Source organism: Etheostoma spectabile, unplaced genomic scaffold (assembly GCF_008692095.1).
Source record: "Etheostoma spectabile isolate EspeVRDwgs_2016 unplaced genomic scaffold, UIUC_Espe_1.0 scaffold00006092, whole genome shotgun sequence".
Lineage (NCBI taxonomy): Eukaryota > Metazoa > Chordata > Actinopteri > Perciformes > Percidae > Etheostoma > Etheostoma spectabile.
The window spans coordinates 29,775-53,688 of record NW_022603327.1 but is presented as its reverse complement, the minus strand read 5'-3'; the positions used below and the strand labels follow the sequence as shown (position 1 = coordinate 53,688).

Genomic DNA, 23,914 nt, shown 5'->3' with positions numbered 1-23,914 from the left:
GACAAAAAATCTATGAAAAGAATTTTGATTGCAAACACAATGCGCAAGTTGTAGAGGATCAACTTCCTGTCTGGGGCTGTTGAAACAATAACAGTTGTATCTTGGTAAACATTCAGATTTACAAGAAACTTAGAATGTGTGGTCTACACGTTACATTGAGCCCCCCCCCATATTCTATCTAAACCCATGTACATAGACCACGCCCCTTTCAGAACTTGCAGGTCAACCATCACTGGGTAAAAAAGCCCTCAAGATATGTATATCATTATTAAAAATGCCTCCAAATAGTGGTAAAGGCCACCAGATCATAATCGATTGGCAAATGGCTTGAGCCAGGGGCTCTAAGAAGAGGACAAATAGTGCAGGACTCTAGGGGCAGCCTTGGCGTGAAGATCTAGAAACTGGAAATAAAGAGGAGGTACATCTGGTTATGACTCGGGCTGAGGGGTTAGAATACATAACTTTAATCATACCAATGAAAGTGTTACCAAAGCCCATCCCCTCTAAGACTGACCATAGAATGACCACTCAAGCACATTAAAGGCTTTCATTGATTCAAGAGAGAGAAGTGACATTGGGGTCTTACTTACATCAACAATGTGGAGAAGGCGTCTAACATTATCTGCTGCTAGTGTTGTTTTTACGAATCCTTTTTGATCAGAGTTCACTAATTTTGACATACTCCAAGTGACGGACTAGGAGTTTTTGCAGAAATTTTAAAGTCAGAGTTCAGCAGGATCAGAGGTCGATAGCTAGAACACTCAGAGTAAGGAGATCAAGACTGTGTTATCCCTTCCCTTGAGATATCACCAGAGAAGAACAGAGAAGTTCTTCTGTTTCAGGTCCAAATCCTAATTGTACATTCTTATATCTGCCAGCCTTTGCAACTCATTTAGAAATGCTTTGTAAAGCGTAGCAGATCCTGACTTTAAATGGGCTCACGCCATGTAGTTAACTATCAGTAACTCCTGAAGTAGTCATGGGTTTCATTATTGGGAAGTATTTAGAATATATGTGTTAACACCCAAGTTATTAGTTTAGGGCTATTTATGGGTGGCTTTGAGTCTGTGAAAAGCGCCATAAAGGACACATGTGTCAACAGGATTTGGAAAAACTGGTCCATGCTTCCATCTTCAGTAGACTTGACTACTGTAACGGGGTCTTTACAGGTCTCACTAAAAAATCAATCAGACAGCTACAGCTGATTCAGAACGCTGCTGCTCGGGTCCTCACTAAGACCAAGAGACTGGATCACATACCTCCAGTCTTCACTAAGACCAAGAGACTGGATCACATACCTCCAGTCTTCACTAAGACCAAGAGACTGGATCACATCACTCCAGTCCTCACTAAGACCAAGAGACTGGATCACATCACTCCAGTCCTCACTAAGACCAAGAGACTGGATCACATACCTCCAGTCTTCACTAAGACCAAGAGACTGGATCACATCACTCCAGTCCTCACTAAGACCAAGAGACTGGATCACATCACTCCAGTCCTCACTAAGACCAGGAGACTGGATCACATCACTCCAGTTCTGAAGTCTTTACACTGGCTTCCTGTGTCTCAAAGAATTGATTTCAAAGTACTCTTGCTAGTTTATAAATCCCTTAACGGTTTAGGGCCAAAATACATTTCTGATCTGCTACTACACTATGACCCCCCCAGACCTCTCAGGTCATCTGGGACAGGTCTTGCTTTTTTTCTTCTATTTTTAACTGTTTTTTTAAACTGATTTTGTGTAAACCACTTTGAATTGCTGTTGCTGAAATGTGCTATACAAATAAAGCTGCCTGGCCTTGCCTATCTAAATTCAATTAATTATTATTATTATTATTGTTATTCCTAAGTCATAACATTTTGTGAACAAATGTAGGTCTAGACTGTCTGTTAATCATTAACTTCCTAGTTTTTCACCAACCTTATACATATAATCCAGAGTACCTAGTTAATAATGGTAAATTACTTAATTGACTAATGATTAATGCACCATTTATGAATTATTGCAGAAATCAACTTATGAACATTTCACATGGGCTAACTTAATATGGATAAACCATTTACTAAATGTATTTCCAAATGCTTTACTGATTAGAATGAATATAGGAACTCTGCTTTACAAACGATAAACAGAGAAATTACTAAGATTTGTAGATAATAAGAAAGGAAAATTATTTAATTTACAAATGTTTTCGCCATATTTATTAATTGTCAAACTTCTATTTATAAACCTTGTTTAAGGTTAACAAACCATTCATGATTGTGTATAGAAATGCTTTATTTATGAGAATTAACACAGGAGCAATGCTTTTTATTCATGACGAGCAAAGCTCTAGTTGCCAGGTAACATGTTAAGTTACCTTTTCCCCCCAAAGAGCAGATCTCTACATACGATGCGTATTTTGGACATTTTCAGTCCGTACAGTAAAGGGTTGATGAGTGGTTGGCATGTAAGCCAGTACAATGACAGAAAAACACGCAACATATTGGGTAAATAGTTCATATTAAACCTGCTCTGTATTAATTCAAAGAAAGATCCAAAGGAAAAATTGAGCAGGGACAAAAGGTGAGGTGTGCAGGTACTGAGAGCTTTCTGTCTGGTCTGTCTAGAACCAGAAAAACACACTTTAAGGATCCTCATGTAAGAGAAGAGAATTAAGATTATAAGACCAAAGATTACTGTAAACATGTAAACAAGTCCAAAAATGTTATTGGCTGTTGTATCAGAGCAGGCCAGCTTGACAACATTATAGTTGTCACAGTACACTTTGTTAATAATGTTTCCACACAGCTGTAAAGGAACAGTCAGAACACACACTATGAAAGTAGTGACAAGAAAAGGGTACAACCATGTCAGAGCAATAAACAGGGCAATCTTGTTAGATGTCATACGAGTGTGATATTGTAGAGGATAACAGATAGCAAGATATCTGTCATAAGACATGAAGGCTAAGGTCCAAAATTCTCTACCTCCGTAAGAGAGCAAACAGAAAATCTGCAGGAAGCAGAAGGGAGCAGAAACAGTGTGAATGTCGGAGAGGATCTGAACCAGAAGGAATGGAAACAACCCTGTACTACCATACAGTTCATTTACAAACAGGCTGACCAGAAAAAGGTACATAGGTTCATGTAAGCTCCTGTTCACACATATAACCACAATCAGCAGCACATTGGCACACACTATGAAGACATATAAGGACAAAATCAGCAAGAAATAGAAGTATTTAAACACCCCGGTGTCAAAATAGGCAGAAAGTCTGAAATATGAAACCTGTGTAGAGTTGATCATGGTCCTCACCTTGGTTTATAACAATAAGACAAATATGCTAACTTTTTTTCTACATTTGTAAAACTGTATGTAACTAGTTAGTTATTTGGACTTAAACACCAAGCACACATGAACATGCATCAACGTAGTAATATGAAACATATTCATTATCATGGAAACAGTTTAAACCAACACCCCCAAATGAACCATTTAGTTCAACATAATGTTCAGGTTACACATTAGTTATAAAACATGTGTGACATTGTGTATATTTGAGTTTATACCCACTGTAGTCAGACTGAATCCGTCCTAACTGAGCTGAACCTTTGTTACGACGTCTTTTATCCTTTTTAATAAGGAGGACCCCCCCCCCCCCAGCAGCAGGATGAGCTCATTATGAAAAGGTTCCATTGAAAGATTCTGTTTGGTCGACGTCAGCTAAAAGGAAACTTAGTAGAAGTTAATTAGAACAGAAACATCAAGAGAAGAAATGGTTTCCATTAGAGATGTTCCAATACCGATATCAGCATCAGAAAAAGACACTTTAAGTAGTTCCCCCGATATATCGGCTGTTTGATATTTGATATTGTTAAAGATTATGTTTGATCAGTGTCAGCAGAAAAGTAAGCTTTCTAAACACATATAGAACATTTCAAGTATGGGTGGGTAAGAAAAACATTACAGGATAGTATTGTGGTTTGGGGTTTTGTTTGGGATTATTTTTCCCTTTTGGCCCTCGTTGCGTTTTTGTCTCAGTTTTCTCCCCGGTCTTGTGTTGTTGGTCCTGTTATGTGTATCCCTCAGTGTATGTGTGTTCTGGTTCCTGTTTTATTTTGAAGTCGGGTTTCTGTCTTGTCTTGCTTTTAGGTTTACTTCCTGTGTGTTCCAGCTCTTGTGATTACCTGATGTTTTCCATCTGATTCCCGGTTCTCTTGTCATCTGCCTCTCGTTACCTTGTGTATTTAATGTCTGTGCTTCCCTTGTCTCTTGTCAGATCTTTTTGTCTCGTGAAGGTGTTTGTGTCTGCGTTGCAGTCCTGCTCCAGATGTTCCCAGTGAGTTGTCCCCTGAGTTGTTTCCCTGTTTTTGATGTTGCCTTCCCCTGAACCTGTTTTGGACTGTTTGCTTTTGGACCTTTTGGATTTTATTGTCCCTGGACTTTGCCTGCTCCTTTTGCTCCCCGTGTTTTTCCCCCCAGTCTTTGTTTAATAAATTCTGATTTGCCCTCACCTACCTGCCTGCTGTCCTCATCTCTGCATTTTGGGTCCAATCCTTGTATAACCCCAACAGCATAGTATCACATTATTTTTAATGGTAATACTGTACACAGAGGGCAAGTGTCAATCTTTTATTATATAAATTACATATAATAATGAAAGTTTTAGATGATAGAATAATAAACTAATAGCTTTTTCAGTCCGCTAGATGGTTCAATTGAGTTTTCCAGTGAAATTAGTGTTTACGAGAAACTCGGTAAAAGAAAGATAGAGACATCAGAGAAAGAAATAAGAAAAGCACAGTTTTCATTTAAATAAAATGTACTGCAATTAATCACAGAATATTGCAATTTTTTATTGTAGTATCATCTCATGATAACTGTATCGGTGGGCCCATCCGTAATTTTCAGGACAGTTGAAGAATTATCATGAAGGTAAAAAAATGATTTCTACCAATATCTAATATTTCCTTGTTCTTTTTATGTGTGCTGTTCAGGTGACCTATCACAGCACACATTGGCCGAGCAGCTCACACAAGACTGTACCTTAAACATTCAAATGGTATGAAAATGGACAAATCACACTCATTTTGAACATCCATTTCAAAATGGTGGACTTCCTGTTGGGTTAAGGGTATGGCTACAGTGGAGTTTTATGTACCTCTTGACATGTTACATGTGTCTCCAAAGTTTTGTGAGTCTACGTTAAATGTACAATTTTACATAATATTTGCAGGGGGCGCTAGCGATCCATTTTTGTGTGCTTATTCCCGAAACCCTTAAAATACGTACAATTTCACAATAATTGATGCGATTGCAAAATATGGTGAGATTTTGAATATGGTAAGCCCCTCAAAAAGGCAATAAATTTGCCGGATGAAGATTAATAATAATAATTAAAGCCGCAAGCAGCGATGAACGGGCCCTCGCCTCTTCCGCCTCCTATGGATGTTAAAATCCTGCGTTTTTGTCAAATAAAAAGGAGAGCGCATGATATCTTCTGTTCCTAGACCCAGATAAGTTTACCAGTACTAATCTGAACTAACGACATGATCACTGTCACTAGAGAGAAAGAAAACGTTGACTTTCACTCGGTGCTATTCACTGAGAGTAAGAAAAAAGTAATTACTGTCTGCATTGCTGCGCTGGCACTGCTGCGTTGCTATAGCAACTCACCAGGAGACTTCCTAGTTTTTCACCAACCTTATACGTACATTCCAGAGTACCTAGTTAATAATGGTAAATAACTTCATTTACAAATGATTAATGCATCTTTATGCATTATTAAAAACATTCAACTTATAAAAGTTTTACATGGTTTAACTTATTATGGATAAACCATTTAGTAAATGTATTTAGTAAATGTATTTTGCTTACTAATTACAATGAATATAGGAACTCTGCTTTACCAAAGATAAACAAAGAAATTACTAATAGTTTGTAGATAGTTCATGAAGGGAAAATTATTTAATTTACAAATGTTTTCACTATACTTGTTGATTGTCAAACTTTAATTAAAACATTATTTTTGAGAGCCTTATTTACTATGAACAAACCATTCATGAGTGTGTATAAAATGCTTTATTTATGAGAATTAACACAGGACCAATGCTTTACAAATGATGAACAAAGCATTTAGTAATAGTTTGCAACTGGTTCATTATGGGAACATGGTTTCATTTATAAATGGTTGTTTCATAATCTATTTAGTATAAATCATGTACCTGAGTGTGATAACAATAAAATAAGTAAAACATTATTACAAAAATCCAAACAAAGGACACTGCATAAATCTCCTGCTGGTGATTTAAAGAAAGCCTTTTGCTGAATCATTCAACTCATCCTTGTCGTCTGTGTTTTAATAAAACATAGTTACAGGTTGTCACGGTATGTAGATACAGTTGACAAAAGTACTGTCAAATATATCTCATTAACTAAATTAATTTCATTTTATTCATGACGAGCAAAGCTCTTAGTTGCCAGGTAACATGTTAAGTTACCTTTTCCCCCCAAAGAGCAGAAGTCTACATACGATGCGTATTTTGGACATTTTCAGTCCGTACAGTAAAGGGTTGATGAGTGGTTGGCATGTAAGCCAGTACAATGACAGGAAAATACGCAACATATTGGGTAAATAGTTCATATTAAATCTGCTCTGTATTAATTCAAAGAAAGCTCCAAAGGAAAAATTGAGCAGGGACAAAAGGTGAGGTGTGCAGGTACTGAGAGCTTTCTGTCTGGTCTGTCTAGAACCAGAAAAACACACTTTAAGGATCCTCACGTAAGACAAAAGATTTAAGATTATAAGACCAAAGATTACTGTAAATATATTAACAAGTCCATAAATGTTATTGGCTGTTGTATCAGAGCAGGCCAGCTTGACAACATTATGGTTGTCACAGTAGACTTTGTTAATTATGTTTCCACACAGCTGTAAAGGAGCAGTCAGAACAGACACTGTCAAAATATGGACAAGTAAAGGGTACAACCATGTCAGAGCAATAAGCAGGGCAATCTTTTTAGATGTCATATGAGTGTGATATTGCAGAGGATAACAGATAGCAAGATATCTGTCATAAGACATTATAGCGAAGGTCCAAAATTCAATAGCTCCATAAGTGTGTAAACAGAAAATCTGCAGGAAGCAGAAGGGAGCAGAAACAGTGTGAATGTCCGAGAGGATCTGAACCAGAAGGAATGGAAACAACCCTGTACTACCATACAGTTCATTTACAAACAGGCTGACCAGAAAAAGGTACATAGGTTCATGTAAGCTCCTGTTCACACAGATAACCACAACCAGCAGCACATTGGAACACACTATGAAGACATATAAGGACAAAGTCAGCAAGAAATATAAGTACTTAAAACCTCCAGTGTCAAAATAGGCAGAAAGTCTGAAATATGAAACCTGTGTAGAGTTGATCATGATCCTCCTGTCTCTGAAAATTAAATAGTTTAACATTTTACAAGATAACTCAATCGTGTAACATTTCATTAAAGGATTTCTGAAAGGTTAGTCAAACATTTCCAGCTTTCTCCAGACTGTGTTCAGATAAGACATTGATCCCAAACAGCATTCAATCATCAAACAGGAGAGAATGAGTTCATCAAACATACCCTTCACCAAGTGTCTGCTGTAATACTAAAGGTCAGACATTACCCAACAGTTGATGACATTGGGAGAATGCTAACATTCATCTGCTTCAGTGGGACTGGGAGTCCAGTCTAACTGAGCTCCAACCTCTGCTCTGCGTCTTTTAACCTTTTCCAGTGAGCAGACGCCCACAGCAGCGGTCGGACCTCAGTACCAGAGCACCTGGTCGCTGTGGCAACGAGTAGCTGCTGGTTTCTAAGTGATGCTTGAAGAAAACAACACATTTCTGTTTTGCACAGCACCATGAAACCATAGAGAACACTGGCTCTACCCAGTTTGTTGCTTCCTGTTTGGTGCAGTCTCAGATAATATCAAACAGTTTGGGTTTTCTCAGAACGTCTACACAGGAAAAAGACTGACTGGGACTGAGTTTTATGAACACCTTAAACCAAATGATTGAGACAACGGAGCTCCCCGACTCTAGCAAGACTCAGGATTTCATTCCCATAGTGGACATTTGTCTCTGACCGTGGAATCTCTTGGAAAGTAATTTGGTGGAAGGTTGGCCTTAGGTGCAGAGGAAGCTGGAGGGACAGGTTCAGGATCATCCAACCAACCTCCACTGAAAGAAATCCTCTTAAACAAACTCAGGATGAGATGAATTGTCCCACCTCATGAAGTCTGGCTCGTCTCCAAAAGAAACTTCCTAGTCACCTTGAAATCATGGCAAGAATATGGGTGGGCGCGAGGCAGCAGTGGTGGGATGAATTTACAAATATGTGTAAACTATTACTTGTATTTGATGATAATGACATCCACGTGAAGACTACAAACTTGCCTCAGGAAAAAAAAACTATTTTTTTAGGGTCCAAACTTGAGGGGGGTAGAAACCCAGTACCAGCATTCATGGTTGGGCGGTGCAATTTTTAAAAAATTGAGACATTTCTGCCAGCAAAGGGGTCCATAACTAAAAACACATCTTTTCCCCAATAACTCCTATACCTTACATCGTCAATTTTAAACCTTATAGCCACACATTTCCTGAATGGAAGGTTGTTAGTCCAATCTGCCTGAAACGCTGTGAAAAGAATCTACAGATGGCCCAGACAAAAAAGTTATGATCATAATTTAGGTTGGTTCAAATACATTCAAAGCAAACGAAATACAAAACCTATTTCTGTAGCTAGTGACCAAAATGGGAACTTTTGCATATCTCAGTCAAAGTAAATGCACTGAAGAGCACTTGGTCGGTGGAAGCTAAAAGTGATTCTCTGCTCTGCTACCTGTTGCTGCAACGTTGGGCCCATGGTGTTGCATGCCTCTTGTAGTTCCCTGTCCCCTCCAACAAAATTTGTGCCATTGTCTGACAGTAGCTCAAAGGGCTTACCACGTTGAGCAATGAAATGCCGCAGGAACATCAAGAAGGCATCTCTGTCCTAGATTCCAATAGAACTAGATGTAAACATCTCATTTTCATGCACTTATACATAATGCCCCATCTCTTCTTATATTGCGAGCCAATCTTTACAGTACACGAGACAAAGCAGTCCACTCCCGTTGAGTAGAATAGTGGCTTGTAAAGGTGTAGACTTGCATGGTCAGCTATCTTTGGCATTTTAGGCTTTGCCCTCCAAAACTGTCTCGGCAAGCATGCTGGTGTTTCCTTAGGTCTTCCAGTCTTGAGTCAGTAGCTTGATAATGTGATTCCTGGGATACATGACAATAGGATAATTGGCATCCCTTTCCAGGTGTTTAGTGTTGCGCCAAGGACCCCCACCTCGGATGATCAGGAAATTAATCAATGTGGGCCTTTGCCAGATTGAGTTTATCTGTTGTGATGAAGTCATCTGCGTCATGGGACTAGCGGGAATCTGCCCCGTAAAGGATCTGAACAACCGTTTGGATGAGGTCTTTCCAGGTCAGGCAATTGAGATTAAAGTGCCCTTGACATGGTGCTAATGAAGGCGGACTTCCTGAGCTCCCTTACCTCGGGTTCGGTACTGGGGTGAGGCATGACTGGCCACTCATCTGAGGGGTTGTGCAGAAAATCTGGGCCTCGAGTCCATCTGTGAGGACATGCCAGGTCCTTTAAATTTAGTCCTCTGGTAATATCGTCTGCCGAATCAGTAAAGATGTGGAGCGGTCTTGTTGAAGCAGGGGTGTCAGCACGGACTGGATTGTAGGATTCAGGAAGCTCCAGGTGAAGCAAGTTTGGGAGTACCTCGTCCCAGCTGAGCCACTGGTCCAGAAAGGTCTGAGGATGTATTGGGTAATCCCAGCCAATGTCTTGATTGCACAAGTACTGAATGAGAACGTTGGCCGGGGTAGTGAATGGCCAAAAGAAACCTATGGAGTCATACTGGCTAGCCAGGATCTTATAGGTCCTCATGGTGGCCTCTGAGGGTTCCAACAGTTACAGTTTGTACCCCAGTGTGTACCTGTGAAAGTTTCATCTTAAGCCCAGGGTTTGCTCTTGGAGGCCACTGCTGCTCCTAGACAGCCATAGCTCGCCGCTTGCTGATCTAGCTTCGGGGGGAAGATTCTCAATGACTAAATGTAGATTGCTCGTCAACTGCCTTACCTCAAAACCATCATAAGAGAGTAGCTTCTGTAGGCTGTCAACCAGGTCTTTAGCTTCTTCTACGGTGCATGTAAGTTGTAGGCAGTTGTCAACATAGTATGACTGTGTCCTCAGGTAAAGCTGGTTCTCAGTGGTCCTGGACATGATGCTGCAGTGCATGGATTGCGCAACATGGACTGAGAGCTGGACCTCCTGGACTGCCTCACGCAGAAGGGTAAGGTATGTTTCCTTACAGACTTTGCAAGGCCGCTTAAGGGTGCAGCGGTCCACAGCATGGTCTCTACCACATCTCCAGCATCTTCTACCCTCCTTAATCCACTTGATGATGGTCAACTTCTTGAATTCTTCCCAGGAGTTGAGGTAGTGCTCCTTATTCTTGCAATATGGGCAATAGAGCTTAGGTTTAGCTGTGTGTTTGGCTCTAACCAGCTTTGGTGTGTCTACCTGTTCTTCTTTTGTGAGGAAGACGGACGCTGGTCTCACCTTAGAATGAGTGGTACTTGGATCCTTGTTGATTGGTTTGGGTACTTTTTGCTAGTACAAGGATTCTGCTTGACTGGAGATACGCTTAGCTTGTAACTAAACCTGTAACCAAGTCTCTAGATCCGGGAGAGTGTAGGTTATGTCTGTACTGGTCTGCAGAATGTGGAGACTCAGGCAGTATTCAACAAAGCCATCACGATAAGCACGAGGCATTTTGCTCAGGAGCCGGTCTACGTACGAGCCACAACGTAGCTCATACCCATTCTCCCCTTCTAGGGTCCTCAGCATTCCCACCAAGGACTGAACTGATAGCAGGAAGGTGTCGAAGACATTGACATCACCAAACTTCAGCGCTTAGCTGTTGAGAATGGTGCCTAGCTCAGAATGAACAAGCTGTCTTGGTTGGGCATACTTTTCTTGCAGTGCCTGCAGAACCGTAATGTATGGTCTCCAGCTGTTGGCATTCAATGTCAGCTCGAGTCCTCTTCTATCTGACGTCAAACCTCTTTAAGCTCCATCTCCTTAAGGTTCTTCTTCAGAATGGAGGCGTGTACAGTAGATAGATTAAGAAAGGGAGCTGAACCTGCAGAGACTGAGGTCCGCCCACTGGACTTGGAGCATAAAATGGATAATCTTCTCTTGGATGTTGTCCTCACTTTGCCACTGCAGTTGCTATTGTAGCAGGGTTGGGCAGGTGGAGGATGATCACATTAACATTAATTAATTTTTGATTCAAAGGTGTTTTCTAAAAAAAAAAAAAAAACATTGTCCGCAAAAAGTGAGAAGTGTTTCTGTATATTGTGAATGCCTATTGGTGAGATCAGAATCGATTGATGAATGGCTTGAGACAGAGGCTCTAAGGAGAGGACAAATAGTGCAGGACTCAAGGGGCAGCCTTGGAGTGAAGATCTAGAAACTGGAAATAAAGAGGAGGTGCGTCTGGTTATGACTCGGGCTGAGGGGTTAGAATACATAACTTTATTCATACCAATGAAAGTGTTACCAGAGCCCATCACCTCTAAGACTGACCCTAGAAATGACCGCTCAAGCACTTTAAAGGCTTTCATGACTTCAAGAGGGAGAAGTGACATTGGGGTCTTGCTTACATCAACAATGTGGAGAAGGCGTCCAACATTTTCTGCTGCTAGTCTTGTTTTTACGAATCCTTTTTGGTCAAAGTTCACTGATTCTGACATATGGGACTCCAAGTGACAGGTGTCACGTGTCATGTTGTGTTATGTGTATTCTCTGCAGGTGTGTTTATTCTATGCAGGTGTGTGTGATTCTCTGCAGGTGTGTGTGATTCTCTGCAGGTGTGTGCTGCTGATGACAGGCCAGCAGCTGAGGCCGATCGGCTGATAAGTGCTTGGCAGCTTAAGAGAGGACAGCATGGCTGTGTGCAGAGAGGCTGCTGTGGAAGCCAGCGTAGAGAGTGGGCAGAGAGGTGCTGGGAGCTTCTGGGAGCTTCTGGGAGCTTCTGTTTGACCTCTGAATCAAACTTGTGATACGTGTGCAGCCCTTATCTAGCGGTGAGTGTACTGATATGACAGATCAGACCATTACTATTAGTCCAGTTGTTGGACACGAGGGAGCCAGTCAGCCGGTCACTTTAACACAGTTTGAACCAGTGTAAGTAGATTCATCTCCGGGTTCTAAGCTGGATGCAAGGTTTAAGGTGCGGTTAATGCACCTTCAGGTAGAGAGGGGAGGAGAAAGAGAGGGATTTTCAGCTCCACAGAGACATAGAGTTAAAGAAATTGGAGGTGGAGACTGCCTTAAAGATATGTTAACACATAACACAGGCTGGGTTGGGAGTTGCCCGTAACATCACCACAGCTGGTGCGCCTTCTCACAGTTCTGCTGTCAGTTTTGAAGTGAGTAAGCACATTTCGCTGGTACCTGTCTTCCATGAGTCAGAGGTAGAAGCTTGGTGCATTTGAACATATGTATTGCTGCCACTCTACAGTGGCCTAAGGACGTGTGGGCTATCTTATTCCAGTGTAAGTTAGTGGGTAAAGCTTAAGACGCCTGCTTCTGGTCTGTGGAGGACGAGCTTGATTCTTAAAAGGTAAAGAGTGCAATTCTGCAAGCATATGAGCTGGTGTCTGAGGCCTACTGACAGCGTTTCTGCAGTCCTAGGAAAAGCCAGAGCCAGTCGTATGTAGACTTTGCGAGAGAGAAAAGGATTCTTTTTGATAGGTGGTGTGCAGCGTGTAAGGTTGCCCATCTGTCTTCTTTGCATGAGCAAATGTTCTTAGAGGAATTTAAAAACTATGTACCTGAGCGTACACCTGTGTATTTAATTGAGCAGAAAGTGTCCACCCTACAGCAAGCTGCCACTCTGGCAGATGAGTTTACACTCACTCATAAAGTCATTTTTAGCAAATGTGATACTTCCTCACGTGAAGTTCCCCAAGGTGCAGATCTTGTTCTCTTTGCTGTCCGTTGTGCAAAGCAAGAATTTCTAGGGTTTAGCCCAGCAGAGCTAGTGTTCGGTCACAATGTGCTTGGCCTGTTGAAGGTGTTGAAGGAGAAGCTAGTAGGTGATAATTCTGGTGTAAAGAACATGTTGGATTTTGTATCTTGCTTTAGAGAACGTCTGCACCATGCTGCACGGTTGGCCAAGGAGTCACTCTCGTCATCTCAGGTCAACATGAGACGCACTGACAAGAAGGCAGTCGAGCTACAGTTTGCCGCTGGTGACAAGGTGTTGGTCTTGCTGCCCACAACTGACTCTCCTCTTGCCGCCCGGTTCTCAGGTGGGTATGTGGTGGAAGGCAAGGCAAGGCAAGGCAGCTTTATCTGTAGAGCACATTTCAGCTACAGGGCAATTCAAAGTGCTTTACACAAAATCAGTTAAACAGATAAAACACAAGTAAAAACAGTTAAAAATCATAAGCATTAAAAACCGGTAAAACACATGAATAGACAGTTAAAAAAAATAGACACATTAAACACAAGAATAAAAGTTACAGTGCAGCATAAGAAATTTAAAGAAATGAGCAGTCATTTAAAGAAAGGCAACATCAAAAAGAAAGGTCTTCAACCTTGATTTAAAAGAACTGAGAGTAGCAGCGGATCTACAGGTTTCTGGGAGTTTATTCCAGATATGAGGAGCATAGAAACTGAAAGCTGCTTCACCCTGTTTAGTTCTGACTCTGGGGACAGAAAGTAGACCTGTCCCAGATGACCTGAGAGGTCTGGGTGGTTCATAGTGTAGTAGCAGATCAGAAATGTATTTTGGACCTAAACCGTTAAGTGATTTATAAACTAGCAAGAGTACTTTGAAATCAATTCTTTGAGACACAGGAAGCCAGTGTAAAGACTTCAGAACTGGAGTGATGTGATCCAGTCTCTTGGTCTTAGTGAGGACTGGAGTGATGTGATCCAGTCTCCTGGTCTTAGTGAGGACTCGAGCAGCAGCGTTCTGAATCAGCTGCAGCTGTCTGATTGATTTTTTTAGGGAGACCTGTAAAGACACCGTTACAGTAGTCAAGTCTACTGAAGAAGAAAGCATGGACCAGTTTTTCCAAATCCTGTTGACACATAAGTCCTTTAACCCTTGATATATTCTTAAGGTGATAGTAGGCTGACTTTGTAATTGTCTTAATGTGGCTGTTAAAGTTCAGGTCTGAGTCCATGACTACACCAAGATTTCTGGCTTTGTCTGTTGTTTTTAACATTGTTGTTTGAAGCTGAGCACAGACTTTTAATCCTTCTTCTTTTGCTCCAAAAACAACCACCTCAGTTTTTCCTTCATTTAATTTCAGAAAGTTCTGGCACATCCAGTCGTTAATTTGTTCGATGCACTTAGTCAGTTTTTGTATTGGACTATAGTCCCCTGGCAATAACGTTATGTAAATGTGTGTGTCGTCCGCATAACTATGGTAACTTATTTTGTTGTTCTCCATAATCTGGGCCAGTGGGAGCATATAGATGTTAAACAGAAGAGGCCCCAGAATAGAGCCTTGGGGAACTCCACACGTCATATTTGCATGCTCGGATGTATAATTACCTATTGTCACAAAGTAATCCCTATTCTGTAAGTAGGTTTCAAACCAGTTTAGTACTGAGCCAGAAAGTCCTACCCAGTTTTCCAATCGGTTTAGTAATATGGCGTGGTCGACCGTGTCAAATGCAGCACTGAGATCAAGTAGTACTAAGACTGAAATTTTGCCACTATCTGTGTTAAGGTGGATGTCATTAAAGACTTTGACGAGAGCCGTCTCAGTGCTGTGGTGTGGTCGGAAACCCGACTGAAAGGTATCAAAACTGTTGTTTAGTGACAGGAAATGGCTAAGTTGTAGAAAAACCGCTTTTTCAATGATTTTACTTAAAAATGGAAGGTTTGATATCGGCCTATAGTTGCTCATTATTGATGTGTCTAGATTGTTCTTTTTTAATAGAGGCTTGATTACTGCAGTTTTCAGGGCCTGTGGAAAGATACCTGAAAGAAGAGACATGTTCACAATCTGTAGAAGATCAGAAGCCAAACAACTTTTGAAAACAACCGTTGGTAGAATATCAAGGCAACAGGAGGAGGATTTCAGATGTTGTATAATGTCCTCCAGGTTTTCATGGTTGATTATATGAAATTCTGTCATATTGGAAATAGTTTTGCTTGAACACTGTGACAACACATATCCTGGACTTGATATGGAGGCACTGACTGTTTGTCTAATCTTCAGAATTTTGTCTTTGAAGAAGGATGCAAAGTCATTGCAGGCTTTGGTAGATAAAAGTTCAGATGCTACTGGTACTGGAGGGTTTGTTAACCTATCAACAGTAGCAAACAAAGCACGTGAATTATTATTGTTTCTAGAGATAATATCAGAGAAAAAGGACCGCCTTGCATTCCTCAGTTCCAAATTATAAATGCGAAGTCTCTCTTTATAGGTGTTATAATGGACCAGGAGATTTGTTTTTCGCCACCTTCGTTCAGCTTTCCTACACTCTCTTTTTTCTGTTCTCACCAGTAGGACATTTCTCCATGGAGATCTTTTCTTACCAGAGACAACTTTGACCTTAGTGGGAGCAATGGCATCAATAACATTTGTAATTTTACAGTTGAAATTATCTACAAGCTCAGTGACTGAGAGCCCAGAGAGGGCGGGTGTGGAGGAAAAAAGCTGAATAAATGTTTCATTGGTGTTTTCAGTGATATACCGTTTTCTGATTATCTTTGCTTGGACACTTTTGGGCACAGAGATAGTGCCGTTAAAGAAAACACAGGAATGGTCAGAGAGAGCAACGTCAGTCACCAAAACCTTGGAAATGTTCAGACCCTTGGAGACAATCAAGTCCAGAGTGTGCCCCTTATTGTGAGTGGGCTCTGTCACATGCTGAGTCAGTCCATAGTTCTCAAAAACACAACACAGTTCTTTGGTCCCCCTGTCCTGGGGGGTCAACATGAATGTTAAAATCACCCGCAATGATTACACAATCAAAGTTAATACAGATTATTGACAGCAGTTCAGTGAAGTCATCAATGAAGGTTGCACAATATTTAGGTGGCCTGTAGATATTTAGAAATATCGCTTGAGGGGAAGATCTTAATTGAAAAGCAACATATTCAAAAGAAACAAAATTTCCATAACATATTTTCCTACAGTGGAATGAGTCATTAAACAAAATGGCGACTCCACCTCCTTTCTTATTCACTCTATTCTCGCTCATAAAACTGAAGTTAGGGGGAGCTGACTTGATAAGAACAGCAGCGCTGTTATTATGGTCTAACCAGGTTTCAGTTAAAAACATAAAATCTAGATTGTGCTTAATAATAAAATCATTGATTAAAAATGATTTTCCTGCCAAAGACCTGACGTTTAGTAAGGCTAGTGTTAGTGTGTTTTCATTTTTTGGGACAGGCTGTAGCTGACGAGGAATGGATGCTAAATTTGCTAAGTTTGCAGTTAAGTGCTTATTCACCATTCTTTACCTATTACCTATCACAACATAAATTGAGGAAGAATTGAATCCACAGGGCCCGGGCTTGTCTTGGAAAGAGTCATTAGTATCACTAGTCCTGCAGCCAAGGCCCGGCACATATCAGATAGTGGAAGATAAAGTTTTAGATACTGGCTACGTTATCCGTACTTATGTAATATTATCATGTTGAAATCTTTTCATCCCAGAGGGGCTAACAAGAGAGGGCTAGAAACGACCCCAGACATTTCTGTGGTAGGGGATTATTCTCTCATTGGTACTCAGCCTGAGTTGGAAGCAGACTTGATGACACCCTGTGAAGGTCATCTGTGTGGTAGGCTAGCTAATTCTGAGTTCTTGTCTAAACTTTACTAACAGCTGTCCTATCTCCCCGTGCTTCTCAAACAGGATGTGATTGGCTTGCTTAGCAGGTATACTAGTATATTAAAAGATGTTCCCTCACATACCAGTGTGCTGGAGCACGACATTAACATGGGTAATGCTGCTCGCATACCGCTGTCTGCTTGCTAAAAGTGGGGCCATGAGGAATGAGGTTAGCTACTTGGTAGCGAATGGTCTTGCCGAGCCCAGCTATAGTCCCTGGAGTTCACTGTGCTTGTTGGCGCCTAAGTCTGATGGAAGTCCTCGCTTCTGTACTGATTTTTGTAAAGTAAATTCTGTTGCTGTGTCAGATTCTTTTCCTTTGCCCCGAATGGCTGACTGTGTTGACAGGGTTGGACCAGCTGTGTGTATTTCAAAGCTTGATCTTCTCAAAAGATACTGGCCGGTTCCTTTGACACAGCGGGCTTCTGAAATCTCTGCCGTTGTCACTCCTGATGCATTTATGCAGTAAAATATGATGGCGTTTGGCATGAAGAACCCACCTGCCACTTTTCAGCGCCAGATGCAACGTGTATTAGGAGATATGTATCTAACTGTGTCTGGATGATGTGGTGGTCTACTCCAGTGAGTGTAGGAGTCAAATGTCCAGTCTAGAAACTGTATTTCATAGGCTGACGGACGCTTCGCTTACCCTTAACTTGGCCAAGTGTGAGTTTGGTAAGGCCACTATCACATACCTTGGTAAGCAGGTTGGCCAAGGGCAGGTCTGGCCTGTGGATGCTAAGGTGGCTGGGGTTGGCTTTCTATGGTATTTCACTTCTACTGTGGCCTCGTCCTTCGGGTCTCCGGGACCTGGGGCAGTATTCTAGTATTTCTTTCTATTCAACCGCAGCATTGGCCTTCGGGTCTCTGGGACCATCCTGTATTTGACTCTATTTTTCAGTACCGTGGCACTGGCAATCTGGTCTCTGCGACCCGTCTTGGATTCGACTGTATTTTATTTCTACCGCAGCATTGGCCTTCGGGTCTCTGGGACCCGTCCTGCACTTAACTTTTCTAGCGCGGCCTCGGTCTTCGGTTCTTTGGGACCCAGGCCAGTATTCAATTGTATTCCCCCCACTACCGCAGCCTCAGCCTTCGGGTCTCTGGGACCCGTCCTGCACTTAACTGTATTTCACTTCTAGCCCGGCCTCGGTCTTCGGTTCTTTTGGACCCAGGCCAGTATTCAATTGTATTCCCCTCACTACCGCAGCCTCAACCTTTTGAGTCTCTAGAACCTCTCCTGCATTCAACTGTATTTCACTTCTACCGCAACCTCAGCCTTCGGGTCTCTGGGATCCGTCCTGCATTCGACTGTATTTTACTTCTACAGCAGCTTTGGTATGAAGGTCTGGGAACCGGGCCATTATTCAGTCGTATTCCCCCTACTACCGTGGCCTTAGCCTTTGAGACTCTGGGACCCGTCCTGTATTTGACGGTATTTTTTCCACTATTGGGCCTCGGCCTCCGTGTCTCTGGGACCTGTCCTGTATCTGACTGTATTTCACTTCTACCGCGGCCTTGGCCTACCGTCCTGTATTCATTTGTATTTTGTGTCGTATTGCATGAAAGGGGAGAAAAAGAAAAAATAAACTCGGTCTATTAAATATATTTAGCACACGCGCGTGCGCATGCACACGCACTCACACACACAGACATATTTACAGTATAACCCTTGTGTTGTCCATCGGGTTAGACGTTCAGTGCATTTGACTTTTTGCATTGGCATTCTGGTCCCTGGGACCCACATTGGTTTTAATTCATGTCACGTCTACTTCAGTGGTCCTGGCCCTTTGGGTCTCTGGGACCCGGGCCAGTATTCAAAAGTATTTCTCTACTACAGCGGCATTGGCCCTCTGGTCCCTTAGACCCGGGCCAGTATTGAATCGTATCCCCCCCCCAACTACTGCCCCCTTGGCCTTCAGGTCTCAGGGACCCGTCCTACATTTGATTGCGTATCTCTACTGCCGTGGCCTTAGCCTTCAGGTTTCTAAGACCCGGGCCAGAATACGATTGTAATTGTCTTCCACTTCCTCGCCATCGGCTCGATTGTATTTTGTGTTGTATTGTATGAAAGGGGGAAATAAAATAGAAAAAAACCCGAATGCTTGACCTTGGTCTACTAATTATATTTATCAAACACAGACACACACACGTGCTTGTCAAAGATGCATTAACACACTAATATCCATAGGCATATTTCTGAAGGCATGTCCAAATAGAACAATGCATTTGTGTGTCCAGGTTATGGTAACCTTAGCAACTCATTATGAAATGCTTTGTAAAGCGTAGCAGATCCTCACTTTAGATGGACTCATGCCATGTAGTTAACTAACTAGCAGTAACTCCTGAAGGAGTCATGGGTTTCATTGTTGGGAAGTATTTGGAATATATGTAATAACACCCCAGTTATTAGTTTAGGGCTATTTATAAGTGGCTTTTAAATCATAACATTTTATTTAAGTCTTGAACAAATGAGAGAAAATGATTTAATTCACAAATGTTTTCGCTATACTTGTTGATTGTCAAACTTCTATTTATGAACATTATATTTAAGAGCCTTATTTACTATGAACAAACCATTCATGAGTGTGTATAAAATGCTTTATTTATGAGAATTAACACAGGAGCAATGCTTTACAAATGATGAACAAAGCATTTAGTAATAGTTTGCAACTGGTTCATTATGGGAACATGATTTCATTTATAAATGGTTGTTTCATTATCTATTTAGTATAAATCATGTACCTGAGTCTGATAACAATAAAATGACTAAAACATTATTACAAAAATCCAAACGTAGAACACTGCATAAATCTCCTGTTGGTGATTTAAAGAAAGCCTTTTGCTGAATCATTCAACTCATCCTTGTCGGCTGTGTTTTATTAAAACATAGTTACAGGTTGTCACGTTATGTAGATATAGTTGACAAAAGTACTGTCAAACATATCTCATTAACTTAATGTATTTCTTTTTATTCATAACGAGCAAAGCTCTTAGTTGTCAGATAACATGTTAAGTTACCTTTTCCCCCCAAAGAGCAGATCTCTACATACGATGCGTATTTTGGACATTTTCAGTCCGTACAGTAAAGGGTTGATGAGTGGTTGGCATGTAAGCCAGTACAATGACAGAAAAATACGCAACATATTGGGTAAATAGTTCATATTAAACCTGCTTTGTACTATTTCAAAGAAAGATCCAAAGGAAAAATTGAGCAGGGACAAAAGGTGAGGTGTGCAGGTACTGAGAGCTTTCTGTCTGGTCTGTCTAGAACCAGAAAAACACACTTTAAGGATCCTCATGTAAGACAAAAGATTTAAGATTATAAGACCAAACGTTACTGTAAATGTATTAACGAGTCCAACAATGTTATTGGCTGTTGTATCAGAGCAGGCCAGCTTGATAACACTATAGCTATCACAGTACACTTTGTTAATGATGTTTCCACACAGCTTTAAAGAGGAAGTTAAAGATACTGCCACTCCAACTCCAGCCAATGACAATAACCATGTTAGAGCAATAAGCACAACAACCTTGTTTGATGTCATGTGTGTGTTATATTGTAGAGGATAACAGATAGCAAGATATCTGTCATAAGACATGACCGCTAAGTTAGAAAACTCTACATTTCCATAACTATACACACAGAAAATCTGCAGGAAGCAGAAGGGAGCAGAAACAGTGTGAATGTCCGAGAGGATCTGACCCAGAAGGAATGGAAACAACCCTGTACTACCATACAGTTCATTTACAAACAGGCTGACCAGAAAAAGGTACATAGGTTCATGTAAGCTCCTGTTCACACAGATAACCACAACCAGCAGCACATTGGCACACACTATGAAGACATATAAGGACAAAATCAGCAAGAAATATAAGTACTTAAAACCTCCTGTGTCAAAATAGGCAGAAAGTATGAAATATGAAACCTGTGTCGAGTTGAACATGGTCCTCACCTTGGTTTATAACAATAAGACAAATAATTATTACGTTAACTTTTGTTCTACATTTGTAAAACTATATGTAACTAGTTAGTTATTTGGACTTAAACACCAAGCACACATGAACATGCATCAATGTAGTAATATGAAACATATTCATCATCATGGAAACAGTTTAAACAAACACCCCCAAATGAACCATTTAGTTCATCATAATGTTCAGGATACACATTAGTAATAAAACATGTGTGACATTGTGTATATTTGATCTTATACCCACTGTAGTCAGACTGAATCCGTCCTAACTGAGCTGAACCTTTGTTTCGACGTCTTTTATCCTTTTTAATAAGGAGGACCCCCCAGCAGCAGGATGAGCTCATTATGAAAAGGTTCCATTGAAAGATTCTGTTTGGTTGACGTCAGCTAAAAGGAAACTTTGTAGAAGTTAATTTGAACAGAAACATCAAGAGAAGAAATGGTTTCCATTAGAGCTGTTCCAACACCGATGTCAGTATCATAAAAAGACACTTTAAAGTAGTTTCCCCGATATATCGGCCGTTTCATATTTGATATTGTTAAAGATTATGTTTGATCAGTGTCAGCAGAAAATTAAGCTTTCTAAAGGCATATAGAACATTTCAAGTATGGGAGGGGAAGAAAAACAATACAGCATAGTATCAAATTATATCCAATGGCAATACTGTACACGGAGGGCAAGTATAAATCTTTAATTATATAAACTCCATATGATAATAAACTTTTAAGGTAATAGAATAATAAAATCAATTGCTTTTTCAGTCTTCTAGATTGTGTAATTGACTTTATTTTCCAGTGAAGTCAGCGTTCACGAGAAAGTTGGTAAAAGAAAGAAAGAGATATCAGAGAAAGAAATAAGAAAAGCAGTTTTCATTTAAATAAAATGCATTGCAATTAATTGCAGAATATCACGATAAGTTTATTGTAGTATCAACTCATGATAACTCAATCAAGATTGTATCGAAGGGCCCATTTGTCATTTTCAAGACAATTGAAGAAGAATTATCACAAAGATAAAAAAAGGGATTTTGGCTTCCTTTTTTATGTGTGCTGCTCAGGCGTCCTATCACAGCACACATTGGCCGAGAAGCTGGGTACTCTCTGGATTAGGGGTGTCATGATTGAAAAAATCCAAAATTCTATTTGACGTTTGATTTTAAGATTATGGTTTGATTACATTTTTGAATCAAAGGGGTGTTCTAAAAAAAAAACATTGTCCGCAAATAGTGAGAAGTGATTCTGTATATTGTGAATGCATATTGGTGAGATCAGAATCAATTGAAGAGGACAAAGGAGAGGACAAATAGTGCAGGACTCAAGGAGCAGCCTTGGTGTGCAGATCTAGAAACTGGATTTAAAGAGGAGGTGCGTCCGGTTATGACTCGGGCTGAGGGGTTAGAATACATAACTTTATTCATACCAATGAAAGTGTTACTGAAGCCCATCACCTCTAAGACTGACCATAGAAATGACCACTCAAGCACATTAAAGGCTTTCATTGCTTTAAGAGAGAGAAGTGACATTGGGGTCTTACTTACATCAACAATGTGGGGAAGGCGTCTAACATTTTCTGCTGCTAGTCTTGTCTTTACGAATCCTTTTTGGTTAGAGTTCAACAATTCTAACAAATGGGACTCCAAGTGACAGGCTAGGAGTTTTGCAGATAGTGATTTAGAGTTTAGCAGGCTCAGAGGTCGATAGCTAGAGCACTCAGAGTAATAGATCAAGACTGTTAACATCCCTTGAGAATTCACCATTCTCAATAGAGAAGTTAATCATGTCAAAAAGGAATGAGTCCAGTTGTTACCAAAGCGTAGCATAGTATTCCTATGGGATCCCATCAAAAGCTGATTTTTCATTTTGCAAATCCTGTACAGCAGAAAATAGATATTCTATTCTGTAGTTCCTCTAAAGTGATCAATTTCTCTAAGGGCGTTTTAGCACCTGCAGTTTGAAGCCATTAATCTTCAAATGAATTTGAAGATGACCAGATGAAATAGGAGGAGAAATTCAATTCAAAATGGCGGACTTCCTGTTGGGTTTAGGGTATCAATACAATGGACTTTTATGTCCGCCCTGCCATGCTACATATGTGTACCAAGTTCTGTGAGTCTACGTAGCGAGCCAATTTTGTGCACTTTATTCTTGAAACACTTAAAATACATACATTTTCATCAGACTTGATGCGACCTTCAAATTTGGTGAGTTTTTGAATATGTTAAGCCCCTCAAAAAGGCAATGTATTTACCGGAAAAAAATTATAATAGTAGTAATAATAATCAAAGCTGCGAGCAGCGTTGGACGGGCCCTCGCTAACCTTCAAACATCGGGGTTACTGGTGCACGTCGCTCCTAGCGACCGTGCACTCAGACACTGAAAATCGTCACCAATAAAAAGAAAACTCCCTGCTGAGTTCAATCATGCCTCACACAAGACTGTCCCTTAAGTGGGTCACCAGTTATGGAAGTGGGCATGGCTTAAGCATAAGGGGGTGGGCCACAGGATCACTAATGAAGAAGGAACTCTCTGCTGAGTTCAATTACACCTAACACAAGACCTTAAACAGTTCAAATTGTATGAAAAGTGGTCATGGTTAAAGTATAGGGCTCAGTATCACATGTAGACCACACATTCTAAGTTTCATGTAAGTCAGGTGATGTTTGTCATATTAGGCTGATTTCCTGTTTCCAGTTGGTAGTGCTATCTCCAAAAGTCAATATTGGCCTTTAGATGTTCTCAGGCCTGGACTCTTGGGGATTCAAGCAGATTTGACAACCTACACTGTAGTTACAGCCACTTTCTCCATCGCTAATCAATCGATTCAAGAAGGTTGCAGTCACGGCCTAGGAGGAGTTCAAAAGAATGTAAAACACATGAAAATGCATTCATTCAAAATGGCCGCCTTCCGGTTGGGCCAAGCTAATGAAGGTAAATGGGAAATATGTTTGCAATGATTAGAGCACTATCAATATAAAATCTTA

The 23,914-nt window shown here is 40.7% G+C and overlaps 3 protein-coding genes and 1 long non-coding RNA gene across 4 annotated transcripts; 1 reads left to right on the top strand and 3 right to left on the bottom strand.

Annotated features, from left to right (window-relative positions):
• Positions 1-2,359: 2,359 nt before the first annotated feature.
• Positions 2,360-3,292, bottom strand: LOC116677866 (olfactory receptor 4D1-like). Its single transcript, XM_032508087.1, has one exon. The coding sequence runs from the start codon at positions 3,290-3,292 to the stop codon at positions 2,360-2,362; it is 933 nt and encodes a 310-aa protein (XP_032363978.1).
• An 850-nt stretch (positions 3,293-4,142) lies between these two features.
• On the top strand, positions 4,143-23,894 carry LOC116677875 (uncharacterized). Its single transcript, XR_004329079.1, has 3 exons — positions 4,143-4,153; positions 11,237-11,244; positions 23,853-23,894. It is a non-coding gene; the product is annotated as an uncharacterized LOC116677875 (long non-coding RNA).
• Positions 6,477-7,415, bottom strand: LOC116677871 (olfactory receptor 142-like). The gene has a single exon (XM_032508091.1). The coding sequence runs from the start codon at positions 7,413-7,415 to the stop codon at positions 6,483-6,485; it is 933 nt and encodes a 310-aa protein (XP_032363982.1). The 3' UTR covers positions 6,477-6,482.
• Positions 19,932-20,903, bottom strand: LOC116677874 (olfactory receptor 11A1-like). Its single transcript, XM_032508092.1, has one exon. It carries the CDS (start codon positions 20,901-20,903, stop codon positions 19,974-19,976), a length of 930 nt encoding a protein of 309 aa, XP_032363983.1. The 3' UTR covers positions 19,932-19,973.
• Positions 23,895-23,914: the final 20 nt, after the last annotated feature.